General features: G+C 43.4%; 1 protein-coding gene across 2 annotated transcripts in view; it reads left to right on the forward strand.

The window, feature by feature from the left end:
- Positions 1-21192, forward strand: part of LOC132868270 (enoyl-CoA delta isomerase 1, mitochondrial-like) — a 22265-nt gene extending 1073 nt beyond the window's left edge. Inside the window, exons 2-7 of one of the 2 annotated variants that reach the window (XM_060901106.1) lie at positions 1477-1602; positions 4466-4593; positions 19687-19833; positions 19922-20043; positions 20286-20464; positions 20886-21192. In XM_060901106.1, coding sequence (XP_060757089.1) covers positions 1477-1602; positions 4466-4593; positions 19687-19833; positions 19922-20043; positions 20286-20464; positions 20886-21052 — 869 coding nt within the window. In that variant the 3' untranslated portion in view covers positions 21053-21192. The remainder of the gene's footprint in view (positions 1-1476; positions 1603-4465; positions 4594-19686; positions 19834-19921; positions 20044-20285; positions 20465-20885) is intronic. The other variant, XM_060901107.1, reaches the window with a different exon arrangement.
- Positions 21193-23008: the final 1816 nt, after the last annotated feature.

Consider the following 23008-nt stretch of genomic DNA (forward strand, 5'->3'; position numbering starts at 1 on the left):
GGGGAAACCGGAGCACCCGGAGGAAACCCACGCGGACACGGGGAGAACATGCAAACTCCGCACAGAAAGGCCCTCGCCGGCCCCGGGGCTCGAACCCTGGACCTTCTTGCTGTGAGGCGACAGCGCTAACCACTACACCACCATGCCGCCCCACAAGCTGTTCAACACAGCAATATGGCCAAACTGTCAGAATGGTATGTTAAACAGAAACAAAAAAGAGACAAGTGATTTGAGAATATATACTACGGAAGCCGAGAGAGGCCCTTCATATAATCCTTTTTTTAATTCACCTTGTTATCCCGAGATAACGACATAATTAATTCAGGATCTCGAGAAAACAACACAACTAATTCGGGATCTCGAGAAAACAAAACAATTATTTCATGATCTTGAGTAAACAGCTGAGAAATGGTTCATTCAGGTGCGCCAGGAGACTTGTGATATGCTGACTTTGGGGCTGTTTCTCATTCTGTATAGACGCAACTTTGGTCATTAGAATGTCTGGAATAATCGGTCACCTAATAAGGCAATATTTTGATCAGGGGTTGACACAGGGAGAGATTGCATTAAGTCTTTTAATAAGGGATAATTTCAAAATTAGTCCGCGGCACCTCCGCAGAAGACTGGCCCAGCTTCGTCTCTACCGACGGAGATACAGTGATCCAGCTGAGATCATGAAATAATTGTTTTGTTTTCTTGAGATCACGGAATAACGGTTTTGTTGTCTCGAGATCTCGAATTAGTTGTGTTTTCTCGAGATCCTGAATTAATTATGTCGTTATCTTGGGATAACAAGGTGAATAAAAAAAAGGAGCGCACAGCATTTGCAACACAGGCTGCCCAACTCACTACAAGAACAAAGCACTTACAGTGTGTGCGGTAGGCTTCGTGCGCTGCTGCACCTCTCGGAGGAAGGGGTAGGTGCCCTGTAAATCTTTGGAAAAGGTACATTTTCTTTTCGGCATAATTGCTGCAGCATTACTGCTGCTAGACAAAGAACATTCGCGCCAGTTAATGTTTATTTTATTGTTGCATGGCAACCCGTTCTGTTGTCTGGAATAATGTGGCTAAATAAACACCCATGCCACAGGGCCAGGGGGCAGTAACCAGGAAAGTTTGCGATTCCTGTCAATTCATTAAAATAGTAAATGCAGTCAGACATTTCTCCGCTAATGATTCCCACGCTGCTCAGTCGCAAACGTCACGAGTGGCGAAAACTGGGACATATCTGTGTCCCGACAGACTTTTGTCGGGACTCGGGACACACAACCCCAAATCGGGACTGTCCCGGTAAAACCGGGACGTCTGGTCACCCTATTCATGAGACATCGAGTGCACTAGATCGGGTGCACAGGTGATGAGTTCACGCCCAGTGGAGCTCTTACTGAAATAAAGTCATGTCGATTTCAAAGCCAAGTCAAAACCAGGAAGTTTGTGTTCATCTTCACATGATTCCTTTTCTCCTGAATTTCTCAGGATCTTCTCAGCTCTTCTCTGGAGCCAGTAAACATGGCAGAACCTCCATTTTGTCCTCCTTCGGTTCCAGCAATAGAAATTCATCATCTTCATCCAAAATTAATGTGGACCTGGACAGCAGCACTGGTACGAATGATTGCCCAGGGATGGAGTCGGAGTAATCATCATCATAATCTTTATTTATATTGCACAGTTCACTGTGTGAATAGAAAATAAACAGCCTAAAGGCAGTGAAATAATATTTGCGGTGACGGAAAGAAAAAACGTTAAAAAAACAGAGTAAAAGTGTGACGATTAAAATAATATAAAACATTTACTGGATAGTTAATAAAATAAATTTGGGGGCGTCATGGCTCAGGTGGATAAGGCGCCATACCATAAATCCGGGGACCTGGGTTTGATTCCGGCCCGAGGTCATTTCCCGATCCCTCCCCGTCTCTCTCTCCCGCTCATTTCCTGTCTCTACACTGTCCTATCCAATAATAAAAGGTGAAAAAAGCCCCCAAAAAATCTTTAAAGAAAATAAATTTGTCAAAAATACAAGATAAAAATAAGAGTAAGAATAATAATAGGAGTGACAAAGAAGAAGGTACAGTGGTGCTTGAAAGTTTGTGAACCCTGTAGAATTTTCTATACATATTTCTGCATAAATATGACTGAAAACATCATCAGATTTTCACACAAGTCCTAATAGTAGATAAAGAGAACCCAGTTAAACAAATGAGACAAAAATATTATACTTGGTCATTTATTTATTGAGGAAAATGATCCAATATTACATATCTGTGAGTGGCAAAAGTATGTGAACCTTTGCTTTCAGTATCTGGTGTGACCCCCTTGTGCAGCAATAACTGAAACTAAAGGTTTGCGGTAACTGTTGATCAGTCCTGCACACCGGCTTGGAGGAATGTTAGCACGTTCCTCCGAATGTTGGTGGGTTTCCTCACATGAACTGCTCGCTTCAGGTCCTTCCACAATATTTCGATTGGATTCAGGTCAGGACTTTGACTTGGCCATTCCAAAACATTAACTTTATTCTTCTTTAGCCATTCTTTGGTAGAACGACTTGTGTGCTTAGGGTCGTTGTCTTGCTGCATGACCCACCTTCTCTTGAGATTCAGTTCATGGACAGATGTCCTGATATTTTCCTTTAGAATTCACTGGTATAATTCAGAATTCATTCTTCCATCAATGATGGCAAGCCGTCCTGGCCCAGATGCAGCAAAACAGTCCCAAACCATGATACTACCACCACCATGTTTCACAGATGGGATAAGGTTCTTATGCTGGAATGCAGCGTTTTCCTTTCTCCAAACATAACGCTTGTCATTTAAACCAAAAAGTTCTATTTTGGTCTCATCCGTCCACAAAACATTTTTCCAGTAGCCTTCTGGCTTGTCCACGTGATCTTTAGCAAACTGCAGACGAGCAGCAATGTTCTTTTTGGAGAGCAGTGGCTTTCTCCTTGCAACCCTGCCATGCACACCATTGTTGTTCAGTGTTCTCCTGATGGTGGACTCATGAACATTAACATTAGCCAATGTGAGAGAGGCCTTCAGTTGCTTAGAAGTTACCCTGGGATCCTTTGTGACCTTGCTGACTATTACATGCCTTGCTCTTGGAGTGATCTTTGTTGGTCGACCACTCCTGGGGAGGGTAACAATGGTCTTGAATTTCCTCCATTTGTACCCAATCTGTCTGACTGTGGATTGGTGGAGTCCAAACTCTTTAGAGATGGTTTTGTAACCTTTTCCAGCCTGATGAGCATCAACAACACTTTTTCTGAGGTCCTCAGAAATCTCCTTTGTTCGTGTCATGATGCACTTCCACGAACATGTGTTGTGAAGATCAGACTTTGATAGATCCCTGTTCTTTAAATAAAACAGGGTGCCCACTCACACCTGATTGTCATCCCATTGATTGTAAACACCTGACTCTAATTTCACCTTCACATTAACTGCTAATCCTAGAGGTTCACATACTTTTGCCACTCACAGATGTGTAATATTGGATCATTTTTATCAATAAATAAATGACCAAGTATCATTGTCTCATTTGTTTAACTGGGTTCTCTTTATCTACTTTTAGGACTTGTGTGAAAATCTGATGATATTTTAGGTCATATTTATGCAGAAATATAGAAAATTCGAAAAGGTTCACAAACTTTCAAGCACCACTGTACTACCAATCAAAAATCAAGTACAGTCAATAAAAATAATATAAAAGTAGTCATGTAAAAGTGTGACTGAAGATTTCAAGCGAACGTAAAGAAGAACATTGAAATAAATAGAAGTCAGTTCTTTATTTTTGAACTAATTTGTCACCCAAACCGAATTAAAAGTTTCTGCCAGATTTAAAGAAGTTTCTGAAAAGCTGATTTTCTTTGTGCTCATGTCTGAACACTCATCACCGAGAAAGTGTAAAGCACGTTCCTGACACGGCTCGTTTCATGTCGTGATGCTGACGAAACTCCATAAAAGGTCACGTGCGCAGACAGCAGGGGGACGAAGCGAACAACCAGGGGGAAGACTGAAGAACAGCAGCGGAGGTTATTTTGACTCGCTTCTGTGCCAATAAAATACTGAATGATAATCATTATAAGAATAACATAAATAATAAGAAGCAAGCAGTAAATCTCGATGGTTCTCGATGCTTGTCTTTGTCCCTGCCCTCGTCAATAAGCATGAGGACGAGTATTTGATCGTCACTGTGCATCAGGGCGTCCGCGATCAGCTTTAAACAAAATAAAAATAACCTCTGCAGTAGATTCCTGCTATAAACACAAGTAATCGATCAGATTAAATGATTTGAACTCAGTCAAATTGAGGTTTACATGAGTTAGTGTTCTTCTGCGTAAAAGTCCACACACTCAGGAGCGTGAGCAGGAGACGAACGTTTTTCACAATTTACAGGATTTTCATGACATTCTGCGTGTTCAGGTTTTATTGATATGTTTATTGTTTTATTGAGACGTGATTGTTTGGTGCAGGGATTGCTGTGGTGAAGTTCCAGAACCCACCGGTGAACAGCATGAGTCTGGACTTTCTGACCGAGTTCTCCATCAGTTTAGAGAAACTGGAGCTGGATAAGAGCTGCAGAGGAGTGATTTTCACCTCGGTACGTCACGACACGCAGGATTTCAGAAGTTAGAAAAAAATAGAATAAATATGGAGAGAAGCATTTTTATTGATTTATTTAGATTCAGAATGATCCAGATTCCCAGGCATGACCGGATGAAGGTTTCAAATTGGAGAATTTAAAAATGTGCGGGTGTTTTCTCTGAAAAACAAATGGAATAAATCACAAACTAATTCAGAAATTAGTAATGCTTATTAATAATAAATCCTTTTTCAGGATTTCATCATGCACTTGTCATCAAGAATTTATTTTTCTCATTTAGTTTCTGTCACGAATCTAACTAATTAGCACACATTCACCAAAGGTGAAGTGAATATCGGAGAATAATAACCAAGATGAAGTCTCGTCTCGTCTTCTTCCGCTTTATCCGGGACCGGGTCGCGGAGGCAGCAGTCTGAGCATGGAAGCCCAAACTTCCCTTTCCCCAGACACCTCGGCCAGCTCCTCGGGAAGAACACCGAGGCGTTCCCAGGCCAGCCGAGAGACATAGTCCCTCCAGCGTGTCCTGGGTCTTCCCCAGGGCCTCCTCCCAGGGGGACATGCCTGGAACACCTCCCCAGGGAGGCGTCCAGGAGGCATCCGAAAAAGATGCCCGAGCCACCTCAGCTGATTCCTCTCAATGTGGAGGAGCAGCGGCTCTACTCCGAGCTCCTCCCGAGTGACTGTGCTTCTCACCCTATCTCTAAGGGAGCGCCCGGCCACCCTGCGAAGGAAACTCATTTCGGCCGCTTGTATCCGCGATCTTGTTCTTTCGGTCATTACCCAAAGCTCATGACCATAGGTGAGAGTCGGAACGTAGATCGACCGGTAAATTGAGAGCTTCGCCTTTTGCCTCAGCTCCTCCTTCACCACGACGGACCGGTAAAGCGACCGCATCACTGCGGAGGCCGCACCGATCCGCCTGTCGATCTCACGCTCCATCCTTCCCTCACTCGTGAACAAGATCCCGAGATACTTAAACTCCTCCACTTGAGGCAGGACTTCTCCACCAACCTGGAGAGGACAAGCCACCCTTTTCCGGTCGAGAACCATGGCCTCGGACTTGGAGGTGCTGATTCTCATCCCAGCCGCTTCACACTCGACTGCAAACCACCCCAGTGCATGCTCAAGGTCCTGGTTTGAAGAAGCCAACAGGACAACATCATCTGCTAAAAGCAGACATGAAATCCTGTGGTTCCCAAACAGGATTCCTTCCGGCCCCTGGCTGCGCCTAGAAATTCTGTCCATAAAAATTATAAACAGAACCGGTGACAAAGGGCAGCCCTGCCAGAGTCCAACATGCACTGGGAACAGGTCTGACTTACTGCCGGCAATTAAAAAAAAAAAGATGAAGTCGATATTTATTATTATTATTATTTATTTAGCAATATTTATTTAAAAATTTTAAATTGTATTAAAAATGTATTTCAGTCTTCAAAAGCAGCATGTAAATGTAATAAAGTCGCAGCACGGACTTGTTTCACTGATCTACGCCGAGTCACATAAAATACTTTGTTTTGAAATCGATAAAATAAATCCCAATCCCATCTTCCCTTTGAATAGTTTTAGACCAAACTTCGGAGCATCTTTAGTGCTTTTCGGAACAGAATTTTCCTTCTTCATGTGTAATTCTTCCTCACTTACGGTGACAAAGCGTTCAGTCGCCATTTTGCCAAGTCGCTCGAGGTGATTCTCGAGAAATAGTCCGAATTTCTCGACCAATCAGTGCGCACGATTTCCTACAATCACCTCCGTATTTATACTAATATTGTTTTTGTTACAGTTTTTGCCCTCTTGCCTCTGCACACCACCACAACGGATTAGAAATGCGTGAACCATTTAGGAATTACAATCTTTTTTTTTTTCATGTCGTCCTTTCATTCTCACCAGCTCAAATGTAATTCGACAAACGAGCATCGTTCTACATTTCAGGGTTATTTTTTATTTTTGGATGCAAATCCTTTGCAGTCACTGACCTCCTGAAGTCTGGAGCGCATGGACATCACCAAAAGCTGACGTTCCTCCCTTGAGATCCTTTCCCAGGCCTTCAGTTGCTGCTTGTTTCTGGGTCTTTCTGCCTTCAGGTTTTGTCTTCACGAAGTGAAAAGTGTGTTGATTTGGGTTGACTGACTCAGCCATTTCAGAATATTCAATTTCTTCGCCTTAAGGAGCGCTTGGGTTGCTTTCGTGGGATGTTTTGGACAGGGCTACAGCAATATCCTTGACGTGCAAGTGACGTCAAAGCAAAATAGAAACCCGGATGTCGGCCGTGTTGGTGGATATGAAAACAAATGCGGGGTCAAGCGACATTCCGTACAAAACATAGTCAGGCGTGCGCAACTCTCTTTGTTTTTCCACTGCTTTAAGCGTCCTTTTCGCTCTGCCATATCTTTGTGCTGTATATGGTCGTGGTCACAACAGGACTCGTGACCGCGACACGTTCCAATTTTTTAGAATTGCGTCCGTGATTCAGAAAGAGGGCGAGGAAACTCTGAGGCTCAGTACGGAGAGGAGACGAGCGCGGCTGAACAACATCGGCATGTCTGATCTAACAGAGACTAAAACCAAAACAGCTCGTGTTTGCAGTGATCGGTTATCTCAGGTGAGATTCGAAAGCTTTCTGGATAATATCATGGAAGAATTTTATTACGTGTTGCTAGAATTTTGCTCTAAAATGAGCGTTCTCTTGTCGCGGTTCACTCGGTCGTTGTTATAATTTTAACATGCTTCTAAGAGCGCCAGCAAAATTACATGATAGAAACAATCCAGACTGGGCACCCACTCAGAAAACGGGCTACGTTTCGTCCAAGGTCGGAGTTGATTCTTCGGCAGCCAAACCAGATAGAACGCGATATCTGGGTACTTGATGGTCAGTAGAAGCGTCTTATCCTCAGAAAAATCCGACTTTTTTCAATAATATGGGTCAAAACCAGGTGGCACGGTGGTGTAGTGGTTAGCGCTGTCGCCTCACAGCAAGAAGGTCCGGGTTCGAGCCCCGTGGCCGGCGAGGGCCTTTCTGTGCAGAGTTTGCATGTTCTCCCCGTGTCCGCGTGGGTTTCCTCCGGGTGCTCCGGTTTCCCCCACAGTCCAAAGACATGCAGGTTAGGTTAACTGGTGACTCTAAATTGAGCGTAGGTGTGAATGTGAGTGTGAATGGTTGTCTGTGTCTATGTGTCAGCCCTGTGATGACCTGGCGACTTGTCCAGGGTGTACCCCGCCTTTCGCCCGTAGTCAGCTGGGATAGGCTCCAGCTTGCCTGCAACCCTGTAGAACAGGATAAAGCGGCTACAGATAATGGATGAATGGATGGATGGATGGGTCAAAACCACACATATCTGTCTTCTCTTTGTACTGAATCTTCGCTTGAGCGTTCAAATCGTGGTAAGACTGAGTAAATTCAGCATTGTTTATTTACAGACACGTTTTCAGCGGCTGCCATCCGAGTTGCTTTGTATATCCGCCATCATGGTGGACGCTCATGACGTAGCACGTTTTGATCACGTGGTTGCAAGTCATCTATAGAGGATGTGCAGTCACGTGACCTGTCCGTGTGTACTCCGCCATATTGGACGGCTTCAGGATTGTTTACCTTGCGCGAGCGTAATGGATCCAGGGAGTAATCCCCAAGAAAATTCAGAAAATACCCCATCTACATCACGCGATAACTTGTCTAAGTTTGTTCAGCATCTTGAAGGTGACGTGAGGCAGCGTTACGTGGAAAAGTGTTCCAGGTTGGGGATTGCAGATCCGTACAACTTGCCGCAATCCTTGTTCAGGGAAATTCGGAGCTGCGGTGCCGGCGATTTGCCCGATCTGGCCTACCACGACATTTACATTTTTCTTGTTAATCGTGAATCGTGTTACACTGGCAAAGCCCTCAAAGCTTACAAGAGCCTGGAAGCTTATAAATATTTTGTTGCGGGATGGGCATCCCAACTATACCTCTGGAAGGTTCCGAAGAAGAATGTCTACTTGATAACCTCACGGGTAAGTGGCATTAAGACGTTTATCATAAGGAGACTACGCAGGACGTTTTATCGTAAGAATGTTCGAAATCTAAACTCAGTTCCAGATAATGACAGGGTTGTAAATATATATGTTTTTGTCTGAAAAAAAATCACAAATCACCGCTATCTTTATCTGTGCAGAATTATTATTCAGTATCAGATATAAATGTATAGGGGTCACAGATATGTCCAGCTTCTATATTCAAACAAATTAAAAAAATATTTTCTTGCACCTCTATGTGCCTAAAATAACAACATATTCTTTTTCAGTACTTTACACAATCTGATAGGAAGAACTTTATAAACAAGTTATGCATTTGTATACATATTTTATTAAGAACATTAATATTACACATCCATGTGAAAACCAGTGATGTGTTTTTGATCACAACTTGGTGATAGGTGGTGCAGTATACTACAATTATACAGCAAGTTCTAACTAATATTTTGAAAAGACCCCAATGGTCCAATAAAGTGTGCAGTGACTAAAAACAGCGTCTCTCCTCGTCTGCGGGGAATCTATAAGATGACAGGCCCTCCTTTTGGCCCTGCCTATTGGTACAACCAAATGCTGGTTATATCTTGTTCATTCTCGAAAGATCTACTCCCACACACTTGATAATTAGAACGGGTTCGTCTAAGTTCTATGCGCAGCCATGCCGTCCAAGATGGCAGATAAACAAATATCACGTGACCTCGTGACGTCACGTGCACGCTCTCTATAGAGGTTTTCGACCCACGTGACCGTTGCCATGTCGACAAGTAGATGGCGCCATTTTGGTGGTCACAACAATGGCGACTCCCGCTAGCCCAACATGTGGGTTATCGAGCGACATTACACTGTCAATATGCTACTAAACCTAAATTGAATAACTTTAAGAAGTAGGCTACTACTTTTAATATTTAAATAGAAAAACCTACTTGAAAGATTTGTCAAAAAATATGTATTTTCCCTTTTCACAGCATGCATTGTTTGAATGGTTGCCATGACAACATATGCAAAGATTTCCAACAACATTTTGTGGCAAAAAAATTCCATAACAGTCTACTTCAACGTGATACCAAATAAAAGTAAATTCATTGCAGTTAGAAAAATAGTGTCCAGGTTGAGAGAGAGTTACATTAATCATATAGAAAAACGCATAATAATCAGGGCTTTGAACCGGTTCAAGGAACGAAAACGAAAACCGGGAACTTTTTCTATTTCACATGGAACAGAAACGAAACCAGAAACTTTATTATTTTTTATGTTCCGGAACAGAAACGCTTATTAAAAATAATGGTAACCGGTTAATACCGGTTTTTATTTCGTTCCTCAAAGTTTCTGTAGCCTACAAATAGTCATTCTTCTCCTGCGCAAGTTTCTATGACCCGCTGGGGTTCACTTCCTGTGTGACGTTCGCTGATTGAATGGAGAGAGCGGGAAGGTGGACTACTAGTGAATAAGTGAATTACTGAGTGTCTGAGCAAATAAGAGCCTGAACGATGCAACCTCCCTATTGGCTGTTTGTAAAAATGTATCAGTTGTTGCCCTTCCCACGGGAATCATCGCGGGCTCGAGAGACGAGACCTGACGAGTTAGTTCGTTGGTAGCAGAACAAAATGTCTGGACACAAATCGGGTTTTCAGAAAAGGAAAGAAAATAAACAGAGGGTCGAAAATACAAAAAAGGAGGCAGAAAATGCAAAACGAGTTTTAAGGTAGGACAAATGGTTACTTTTTAAGGCAGCCCGCCGTGGCTGCAGGCTTTCAGTTGTGTCATTGAATGGTTACTTTTCTGAGGCGGCCCGCCGTGGCTGCCTGCAGGCTTATTTATTATAGCCCATTTAGTTAAAATAGTTGATATAAAATGTTTATAGTTATAGTTATGTGATGGTTGTCCTGATTTAGACTGTTTTTTTTTTTTGGGGGGGGGGGTTTGCGCGATGTTGCACCCGGGTCCAGATTAGGGCAGAACCGGCCCTGGCTACATTTCAGGTGTAGTTTGTTTTATGTATGTATGTACTTGCATAGATGTGTACTTGGTCTTCCAATATGGCGCCTAACAAAATCTCGCGGCGCGGTGACGTCATGCGGTAGCCCTCTATAGGGCCTGACTAGCCTTTGGTAACACACTAAACGAATTATCTTTCATTTTTGGCACTTTTTCTGTTTGTGTAGATGGGAAGACATACTGAGAATCCAAATCACCAACATATGAAATAATAATTGTTTTGAATTATTTCTTGTCTTATTTAATGAAGGTTGTAATAGAATTAGCCTACATTTGGCTTAAGCTGGATGAGACAGAGACATAATTTTATAGCCATTTGTTAAACAGCTGACAGGGAACGTAATTAACCGTTCCGGGAACGAAATTTTTTTGTTCTAACCGGTTCGGGAACGTCTATTTAATGGTGGAACCCAAAACCGGAAACGTTAAAATTCCGTTTCTGTTCGGAACGAACCAATAGGAAAAAAATTCCGGTTCAAAGCCCTGATAATAATTAATATGTCTAGTATCGAATTCTAGTTTTGTCCATTGCATATTCACATCTAAAAAGTACAACCCACCCAACAACATGACTCTGCCTCGCCTGAGGGCACCGTGTATGTTAAACCTAGACTACACGTAAGCCGCCCAAACACTAGTAAGAAGCCCGGTGCCAGGCAGCCCCATTGATGAGGCCAAGCGGTCCCCGTCTCATGTATATAAAACCATGGATGTATAAAGATAAAACCATCGTAGCCTGACTACTGGGGCTAGGTGCCAGGTAGCCTGAACACCGCCTAACAGGGCTTACGTGTAGGCTAGGTGCTAGGCTACATGTATAATTTGTCATTTATCTCGCATATGATATCTTTAAACTTTTGGAAAAGTTACCTGAGACAAAATGTTCACCACACAAACACGTGTGTTCGGTGGGCTGCCAATTCTCTCGCCTGATCGCCGTGATCCACTTTTCGCAACGCTGTCGATTGGCCGGGAACCTATGGAACGTTAATCCAGGTTTATCCCCTCTTCTGTTGTGACAGCTAACTGCACAACACGTATCAGGCATTCTATGATAAAAGTAAGTGATGAAGAAGATGGATATTACAAGCGTTGTTTGCTGATAAGCGTGGCTTTGTTTGACCTCCAAAATGGCGGCGTAAACAGTATCACGTCATGACGTCAGGTCGAAAACCTCTATAGAAATTTCCTTCCCATGGATTTCAAAGAATTCCACCTCACGGTTCTGTGAATATCGCCATCTCCTGGCGATTAGAGCACTTGTACGGAGCCGCACGTGTTCCCAAGACGCGTATACAGTCCCTCCACACGGCGCTCACACTTTAATAAGGTGGATACCGCAGAAGAGAGTGTTGACTGCGAGCTCTGAAGTGGCACATGGAGCCCATGCAGTAATAAATACTCTTTTGTTGCATGGCAAAGACATGACACGCTTAAACTTGTCACTTGTTCATTCTTTTTTCCACTGAGGAGCTGAATGTGCATTGATGATATTTCGTCCATGTTGGAAGCCACAGAATAAATGTGGCAGGGCTGAGAGCTCTCAGCTGATCTGCAAGACTCATGAAAGACTTCAGAGTCGCAAATCCATTCCTTCATGAGGATCCACGCTTCCGAGAAGGTTCGTTTTTTTTTCAATACAGAATTTCTTTCCTTCCAGTAGGTGTTTGTCTCGGTCTCTGGACAATCACTTTTCGTTCAAACAAACATGCTGAGACAGTATGAGCAGGACAAGAAGTAGCATTGAGACATCTATTGGTTTGTTTTGGTATGTGGTCACGCACTATGGTGGTTCCATCCCATAATGCACCGCGCAGTGATGTCGGTTGTCATGCGCTTGCTAAATCTTATGTGATGCTTAATGTCAGTGGGTGTTTTTGGATCATTTTCTCATTCTCACATGGAGAGAGGAGAAAAAAAAGCTTGTAGTGTGGACATGATCTTTTTCAAAGCTGAGAGAAATTTAGTTTTCAAAAAGTGCGTTTTCTGAAATATCCAGATACATGGAGACAAGGCCACAGACCAAGCTGAAAGCTCCATGAGGATGATGGCACTCTGAGAAATGGATAAAAAGCTGTTCTGATGGTAATCACGGTGACAGGTTGAGCACGGCGGGACTCCTCCGATACAGTGGTATGGAGGTGATGGGATGATTATTACAGCCCCAGTTTTGGACCATTATCCATCTGTACTGCAGGGTTCTCCACGAGGGGTGTTAGAGGTGCGGGCCGCCCCCCTTTCTGTGATTCCCGCCCCCGTTTAATTTCTGCCGCCCCTTTACAAAAGGAAGCGTGATATTGCCTATAAAACCGTGATACTGTAGCTCTTGAAGTGTTTCCGCGGAGTGGTGGGTCAGACTCGAGCCTGGCATGAACCGCTCCGACGCGCTATAATGACACCAATCTATCACCAGCCAATCAGGAGACTTAATCAAACGCATCCCCTGCCCACCAGTCTATCACCAGCCAATCAGGAGACTTAATCAAACGCATCCCCTGCCCACCAATCTATCACCAGCCAATCAGGAGACTTAATCAAACGCATCCCCTGCCCACCAATCTATCACCAGCCAATCAGGAGACTTAATCAAACGCATCCCCCGCCCACTCGTGTCTGCGTCTGAGACATTGAATTTTCACAGAAGGAGGGAAGAAGTTGACTGAGGTAAGACTGTGTGATAAATTAACGAACGACTAAGAGAGGAATCTCAACATATAGGGCTTAAGTTTGTTACCGTTAAATAAGCATTGCTTGTACAGTAACGTTATGTTGTTAGAATGCTGACCCACTTTTAACGTGCTGAGTACCGACTGTAGCCGCTAACATGCTAATTAGCTTGCTGTCAAGTTTTTCCTTTGTCGAGCTTTAAGCGTAAGGTCATGGATGTTACTACTGCTTGTTCCTGCCGTAATATGATACGTGATATGTGCTGTTGTCTGTTCATAGCCACTTTTTTAATCTATGCGGTTAGCACTGTTGTGTTACTAGTATTGTATGTTTCTTTTTGCTGCTTAACCGAAGTGTAACTGCTGCCATCTTGACGAGACCACCATCGCAAGAGATTGTATCTCATTGTTAAAAACAGAAAAATGCAGGCATATTGTCCAAGGAGCATGCAAAGTGCAAAGACCTTAAATTGCTCTGTGTAAATTAGAAAATGGCACAACTTCCTCTGTAGCCGTCAGTGGACAAGCACAGACTTGTCTTGAGTTTTGAGCCAATCACAGCAGGGCGGCACTGTGGCCTGAGGTAAAACATGCTAGTTTAAGTTTGTTTAAATTACAAAAATGAGTGCACCCAATGACTGTCTCATATACTCTTCATATACAATTTTCTTTATTTTTTTGTGCAGCATAAGTCTTAAATTTAACCTGTTATGGCAGGGGTCACCAAACTTTTTTTCTCTGGGGGCCACATTGTCGTTCCTGACTGTGATGGGGGGGCCAGGGTCGGGTCAGCTATATAATATAGAATTGTATGACCCAGACAAATATAACCACCAGCAGGCCTCATTGTGTAGTAGAGATTACTAGCCTGGCACAGCCATCCCCACTACTATATCCCCCACTACTATATCCCCACTACTATATCCCCACTACTATATCCCCCACTACTATATCCCCCACTACTATGTCCCCACTACTATGTCCCCACTACTATATCCCCCACTACTATATCTATCCCCACTACTATATCTATCCCCACTACTATATCTATCCCCACTACTATATCCCCACTACTATATCCCCCACTACTATATCTATCCCCACTACTATATCCCCCACTACTATATCTATCCCCACTACTATATATATCCCCACTACTATATCCCCACTACTATATCCCCACTACTATGTCCCCCACTACTATATCTATCCCCACTACTATATCTATCCCCACTACTATATCCCCACTACTATATCCCCCACTACTATATCTATCCCCACTACTATATCTATCCCCACTACTATGTCCCCACTACTATATCCCCACTACTATATCCCCCACTACTATATCTATCCCCACTACTATATCTATCCCCACTACTATATCCCCACTACTATATCCCCACTACTATATCCCCCACTACTATATCCCCCACTACTATATCCCCACTACTATATCCCCACTACTATATCCCCCACTACTATATCCCCCACTACTATATCCCCCACTACTATATCCCCACTACTGTATCCCCACTACTATATCCCCCACTACTATATCCCCAACTACTATATCCCCACTACTATATCCCCACTACTATATCCCCACTACTATATCCCCCACTACTATATCCCCACACTACTATATCCCCACACTACTATATCCCCCACTACTATATCCCCCACTACTATATCCCCCACTACTATATCCCCCACTACTATATCCCCCACTACTATATCCCCCACTACTATATCCCCACTACTATATCCCCACTACTATATCCCCCACTACTATATCCCCCACTACTATATCCCCACTACTATATCCCCCACTACTATATCTATCCCCCACTACTATATCTATCCCCACTACTATATCCCTCACGACTATATCCCCACTACTATATCCCCCACTACTATATCCCCCACTACTATATCCCCCACTACTATATCTATCCCCACTACTATATCTATCCCCACTACTATATCTATCCCCACTACTATATCCCCCTCTACTATATCCCTACTACTATATCCCCACTACTATATCCCCCACTACTATATCTATCCCCACTACTATATCCCCCACTACTATATCCCCACTACTATATCCCCACTACTATATCCCCACTACTATATCCCCCACTATTATATCCCCACTACTATATCCCCACTACTATATCCCCACTACTATATCCCCACTACTATATCCCCCACTACTATATCCCCCACTACTATATCCCCACTACTATATCCCCCACTACTATATCCCCCACTACTATATCCCCCACTACTATATCCCCCACTACTATATCCCCACTACTATATCCCCCACTACTATATCCCCACTACTATATCCCCACTACTATATCCCCACTACTATATCCCCACTACTATATCCCCCACTACTATATCCCCACTACTATATCCCCACTACTATATCCCCACTACTATATCCCCACTACTATATCCCCCACTACTATATCCCCACTACTATATCCCCACTACTATATCCCCACTACTATATCCCCACTACTATATCCCCACTACTATATCCCCCACTACTATATCCCCCACTACTATATCCCCCACTACTATATCCCCACTACTATATCCCCCACTACTATATCCCCCACTACTATATCCCCCACTACTATATCCCCCACTACTATATCCCCACTACTATATCCCCCACTACTATATCCCCACTACTATATCCCCACTACTATATCCCCACTACTATATCCCCACTACTATATCCCCCACTACTATATCCCCACTACTATATCCCCACTACTATATCCCCACTATTATATCCCCCACTACTATATCCCTACTACTATATCCCCACTACTATATCCCCCACTACTATATCCCCCACTACTATATCTATCCCCACTACTATATCTATCCCCACTACTATATCTATCCCCACTACTATATCCCCACTACTATATCCCCACTACTATATCCCCCACTACTATATCCCCACTACTATATCCCCACTACTATATCCCCCACTACTATATCCCCACTACTATATCCCCACTACTATATCCCCACTACTATATCCCCACTACTATATCCCCCACTACTATATCCCCACTACTATATCCCCACTACTATATCCCCCACTATTATATCCCCACTACTATATCCCCACTACTATATCCCCACTACTATATCCCCCACTACTATATCCCCACTACTATATCCCCCACTACTATATCCCCCACTACTATATCCCCCACTACTATATCCCCACTACTATATCCCCCACTACTATATCTATCCCCCACTACTATATCTATCCCCACTACTATATCCCCACTACTATATCCCCACTACTATATCCCCCACTACTATATCCCCACTACTATATCCCCCACTACTATATCCCCACTACTATATCCCCACTACTATATCCCCCACTACTATATCCCCCACTACTATATCCCCACTACTATATCCCCCACTACTATATCCCCACTACTATATCCCCACTACTATATCCCCCACTACTATATCCCCCACTACTATATCCCCACTACTATATCCCCACTACTATATCCCCACGACTATATCCCCACTACTATATCCCCCACTACTATATCCCCACTACTATATCCCCACTACTATATCCCCACTACTATATCCCCACTACTATATCCCCCACTACTATATCCCCACTACTATATCCCCCACTACTATATCTATCCCCCACTACTATATCCCCACTACTATATCCCCACTACTATATCCCCCACTACTATATCCCCACTACTATATCCCCACTACTATATCCCCACTACTATATCCCCACTACTATATCCCCCACTACTATATCCCCACTACTATATCCCCACTACTATACCAACACTTGATTCCTGGCACATATTTGTTTATCTTTGCTAGTGGTTTGCAAAAGTAGTAATCGAGTCTTCACACTTTGTTTTAATTTGAAATACCACAGATATTCCATTTATTTATTTTCTAATAAAAATAACATCAAAGCTGTCAAGGTAAGAAACATCTGCCTAGTTGAGGTGATTGACACTGGCAAAGGTGAGTGGAAAATTATAAATTGTAGGTAGGCCTGTTGATATTAATAATATTAATAATAATTGTGTGCAGCACTTAATAAAGGTCAAATAAATAGGCCTATAAAATAAATACATTTTAAAAAACAGTGAAATTATAATAATATGAGCAATAGCTCACAGCAGTTGTGCTGTGTCCTGCACGTCATTGCTCTCATCCATGGCCAAAGCAAAAAACTCGAATTCTGATGCTTTCTCATTCAGCTGGTCATACACGTTGTCCCCCAAATCTTCGGTTCACCTGGTCATAGTAGGTGCGGAGAGACTCACTGCGTTGAGTGCATCCTTCTTGTCGGGACACACCTCCTCGGCCACAGCAAGCATGCATACTTTAACAAAGTCCCCATCAGTAAACGGCTTTCCATGGGTAGCTAGTAGGTGAGCTACCTTATAGCTAGCTCGGACAGCAGCCTGGTTGATCTGGGTTTGGCGAAGGAATACATTCTGTTGTGCAGCCAGTCCGCATTTCATCCTCCGAATCCTGTCTTCTCTTGTTTTCCCTCGCAAACTAGCATACTCTTTGTGGCGGGTTTCGTAGTGACGACGCAGATTATATTCTTTGAAAACCGACACACTTTCTTTACATACAAGACAAACTGCACGGTCCTTACACTGAACGAAAAAATAATCGGTGGTCCACTGTTCTTTAAAAACTCTGCACTCTCTGTCAGCTTTTCGCTGACCGCTAGCCATTTTGCTGTCCTGAACACTGACAGTTCTCTGCGCGTGCGCTGCCTGTCACTGCTTGATCGCGAGCATATGACGAAAATTCGGAAAATATAAATAGTTCATTTTATAACTAAATATCAATTTTAATTGATAAAAATCAACAAAATACAAGATGCAGACATGTTATTTGCCAAAAAGCAATTTAAAAAAATAGGCCATGACCACTTTTGGGGATTGCCTCATAGGGCCGGTTCAAGTGGTGAGGGGTAGAGGGGCTGGGGGGCCGGTCAAAGGAGGGTGGCGGGCCGGAGTCGGCCCGCGGGCCGTAGTTTGATGACCCCTGTGTTATGGTCTTAAAAAGGTCTTAAAAAGTCTTAAATTGAACTTGTTCAAGCCTGCAGAAACCCTGTTCTAAATGATTACTATTTGAGAGTATTTTATGCAAGTGACATATGTAAATTTATGCAAATTTGTTTCAAGGTCATCCGATTGACCCCCACTCCCCTATATTTTCAATCCATGGAGAACCCTTTACTGTGAAGCACCGTCTGATCAGTTGTGCAGCATCTGACTGAATCCGAGCAGAAAGTATCAGCTCTATCCACGTTAGAATTCATCCTGTTGCTTCTATCACCAGTCAAAGCATCACTGAACACCAGTGACCCGGTTCCATTGACAGCCTCACATGCCACACATGCCCATGTCCTCCATGTTTGATGGAGGGTGTGGTAAGTTTTGGATCATAAGCTTTTCTTTCTGCATACTCTTCCCATCATCTGGGACAAGTTAATCTTGGTTTCATCTGTCCAAATCACTTGGAGACATTTTCAAGCCAAGTCTCATTGAGCCTTTCTGTTCTAACGTGTCACCAGTCATTTGCATCTTGAGGTAAACCATGTATTTTCATTCACAACGGCATCTCGTGACTGTCGAGTTTGACGACCTCCTCAAGAGTGTTCTTGACTTGGCTCGATGTTGTGAAAGAGCTTTTCTTCACTCAGGAAGGAATTCTCCAATCATCCACTTCCGTGGTCTTCCGTGGTCTTCCAGGACTTTTTGGTGTTGCTGAACTCGCCAGTGCATTAGCATTACGACTTTTTGAAAGAATGAACCAAGCTTTTCGATTTGGCCACTCCGACAGTTTCTCTCTCTCTCTCTCTCTCTCTCCGTTTGGTCTGTTTTGTTTTTTCAGTCCAATGATGGCCTCCTTCACTTGCATTGACATCTCTTGGGACTGCATATTGAGAGTTCCTGTGAACAGCTGCCAAATGCAAATTCAGCCCTTGGAATCAACTCCAGACCTTCTGAATGTCATGAAATATCGACCAAACAGGCCATAAATGGGCATGAAACTGCTTTTCGGTCAATTTAAATGGAGATACGATGTAAAAAAAAATGTCTGCGACATTTCAGATCCATCGTGGTGGTGTGCAGAGGCAAAATGACATTGAGTCACTGTCTAAACACTTACAGACTTGAGTGTATGTCGTCGAATAATGTTTGTTCATTTCATCATCATTATGGATTTTTGAGTTAGATCAGATCAATCGCTCTTTTCTTTCATGTTATTTCAAGGGGGAAAAAATAAAGAAAAGGGGGAAACATCGTACTCTTGCAATTTTTTTACGAGACCATTAAACCAGCCCGTGTCTTTCCAGGCTCAGCTGAAGGTTTTCTCCGCGGGCCTGGACATCTTAGAGATGTACGGTAAGAATCTGGAGCACTACGCTGAGTTCTGGAAGTCCGTCCAGGACATGTGGCTCAAACTTTACGGCTACAGAAAGATCACCATCGCTGCCATCAACGTGAGTCTCTTCGAACTTTCACCAAACACCAAACTCTGATGAAGCTCCCTCACCTCGGTGTGTGCTTGTGATTTTCTTTTGTTCTCAGGGTTCCAGTCCCGCAGGTGGGTGTCTGTTATCCTTGTCATGTGACTACAGGATCATGGCGGCCGATCCTCACTACAGAATCGGCCTCAACGAGACGCAGCTCGGCATCGTCGCCCCCTTCTGGTGCGTGAGTGGATACGCAGTGAGCGGGACAAGTATTCTGACACTTTGGTTTTTATTTCAAGGTGCACAAATTTCTTGGAAGAGAAGAAACATTTGTACATTCTGAAGTGTTTTAAATTGCAGTTTTATCTTTCTTGGTCTCTTTTTTTTAATATTTTTTTTTCTCAGTTTCTATTACCTTCTTAGCTACTGTTCTACCTTATATATTTTTTCATGCAAACGTGTGTGTGTGTGTGTGTCAGGTTTAAGGACACGATGGTGAACACAGTGGGTCACAGAACCACAGAGCTTTCTCTCCAGTTCGGTCTGATGTACAGTCCTTCTGATGCCCTGAAGATCGGCCTGGTGGACCAGCTGGTTCCTGAGGAGAACCTTATCAGCACAGCCACTGAAACCATGACCAAGTGGTTTGCTGTTCCAGGTCAGAACCTTCCTTTCTTCTGACCTTCAGTGCCTCCAGAGCGCCTTTCTGTTTTCATCCCACTCTTGAGAAAAGGGCGCCAGTATTTAACTGTATGTGTCAGGAGATAGACATTTTTATTGAAATCCAGCTTTAAAACGAAAACTGAAATGAAATCGGTCGATTTGAATGAACTCCAGAAGTATTGGTACCCTAAACAAAAATAAGCAGAGATCAATCAATCAAATACACGCAGTCGGTATATAGATTTATACCTGAAACAGTGTAATGTCATGTACACACACAAACACACACACACACACACACATTTTGAAACAACACCTAAATTTCACTGTTTGAGGTCACGTTTGTATTAATCATTTAAAATGCAAAATAAATTTCTCATGCTGCATCATGAATCTCTGATGCGTTTGATCCACAGATCACGCCCGTGAGATCAGCAAATCCATGATGAGGAAGCCGACGCTGGACCGACTGCTGGCCAGCCGAGAAGCTGATACTAAAAACTTTGTGAACTTCATCAGTAAAGACTCGATCCAGAAGTCTCTGGGGCTGTACCTGACCATGCTGAAGCAGAGGAAGGCGTGAACGCGGGACTGACTCTCACCTCCGTGCCTCCTGTTCTGTCTCTTTCTCTCTTCGGTGTTGGGGCTGGATCACCTCCTTCAGTTTTCCCTGCAGTTCTATTCTTGGATTTGTTTGTAAATTAAACATCCACTGATGTCCGATTACCGTGTGTCTGTCTGTCTGTCTGTCCAACGTGAATAACCTCTCCGTTCTCAGTGATGGAGTGATGGAGACTTGCCTGATTTATTTATCTTTGATGAATCGTTTCCATTTTATTTTTTCAAAATATGAAGCAACTAGAAAAACTGTTGGCCTATCTTCAAAAACACATGTAAAATAATTTCCTGCTCAGAAAATTAAAGAGGAACTAATTCAGTCTTTCCATGAAAGAATTATCAGCATAAGTAGTTTTCCAATATATATTCAATGATTTAAACAATGATATTATTAATATTTGAAAGAGTCACTTTGTTAAAAGTAGCTCGAGTAATTACAGAAGTTTTATTTGAATGACGAACCAGCACAGCAGTCTGACTGGCTGAAAGGTGACTTTCAGCTGGGCGTTGGATTTCTGTGTGTTTCCCAAAGAGAGAGAGAGAGAGAGAGAGAATGAGTGTCGATGTCAGAGCAGCTTGTTTAAGCTCATCTGGACTGAGATTGAAGTCACTGATCATGTGTATGAGACGCAACTTTGCAAGTACAACACTGCTCCGAGTCTGTCTCTCACATGCACACAGTGCCAATACCATTCAAAATTTGTGTACATTCATTGGTTTTTCTGTATTTTCTATATTGAGCAACATTGACGGCATTAAAACAAAGAAAGATAGGAAAGGATTTGGATATTTCACCCTCTGTGATGCATCATATCATTAAACGAGTCAAGGAACCTGGAGGAATTTCAGTGCATAAAGGGCAAGGGCTCAAGCCTAGGCTGAACACCTGTGATCTCCAATCCTTCAGACGGCACTGCATCAAGAACCATCATTCTTCTATCGCCGACATAGCCACATAGGGTTGGGATTACTTTGGAAAACTTTTTCAATCCACAATACATCAAACACCAGTTAAAACTTTACTTTGCAAAAAGGAAGCCTGATGTTAACTGTGTGCAGAAGCGCCGTCAACTCCTCTGGGCTCGGAGGCGTCTGGGATGGACCATCACACAGTGGGAACACGTATTGTGGTCAGATGAATCAGTGTTCCAGGTCTTTTTTTGTAAGAAATGGACCCCATGTGCTCTGAAGACAAAAAAGATCATCCAGACTGTTACCAGGAACAAGTCCAAAAGCCAGGGTGTGTCATGGTATGGTGTTGGGTCAGTGCCCTTGGCGAAGGTAATTTACACTTCTGTGATGGAACATTAAAGCAGAAGAGTACACTGAGATTTTGGAGCAACATCTGCTGCCTTCAAGACGACGTCTTTTCCAGGGAGACTTCAATAAGACAATGCAGAACTACATTCTGCTCACATTACAAAGGTGTGGCTGTGGAAGAAGAGGGCGTGGCCCCTCTGTCCCCCAATAGAGAATGTGTGAATTTAGAAATGATATGACTGTGACGGGGCGGCACGGTGGTGTAGTGGTTAGCGCTGTCGCCTCACAGCAAGAAGGTCCTGGGTTCGAGCCCCGTGGCCGGCGAGGGCCTTTCTGTGTGGAGTTTGCATGTTCTCCCCGTGTCCGCGTGGGTTTCCTCCGGGTGCTCCGGTTTCCCCCACAGTCCAAAGACATGCAGGTTAGGTTAACTGGTGACTCTAAATTGAGCGTAGGTGTGAATGTGAGTGTGAATGGTTGTCTGTGTCTATGTGTCAGCCCTGTGATGACCTGGCGACTTGTCCAGGGTGAACCCCGCCTTTTGCCCGTAGTCAGCTGGGATAGGATCCAGCTCGCCTGCGACCCTGTAGAACAGGATAAAGCGGCTACAGATAATGGATGGATGGACGGATAGAAAAGCATAATAAGCAGGAAAGGATGCACT

Source organism: Neoarius graeffei, chromosome 20 (assembly GCF_027579695.1).
Source record: "Neoarius graeffei isolate fNeoGra1 chromosome 20, fNeoGra1.pri, whole genome shotgun sequence".
In the NCBI taxonomy this organism is placed as follows: domain Eukaryota; kingdom Metazoa; phylum Chordata; class Actinopteri; order Siluriformes; family Ariidae; genus Neoarius; species Neoarius graeffei.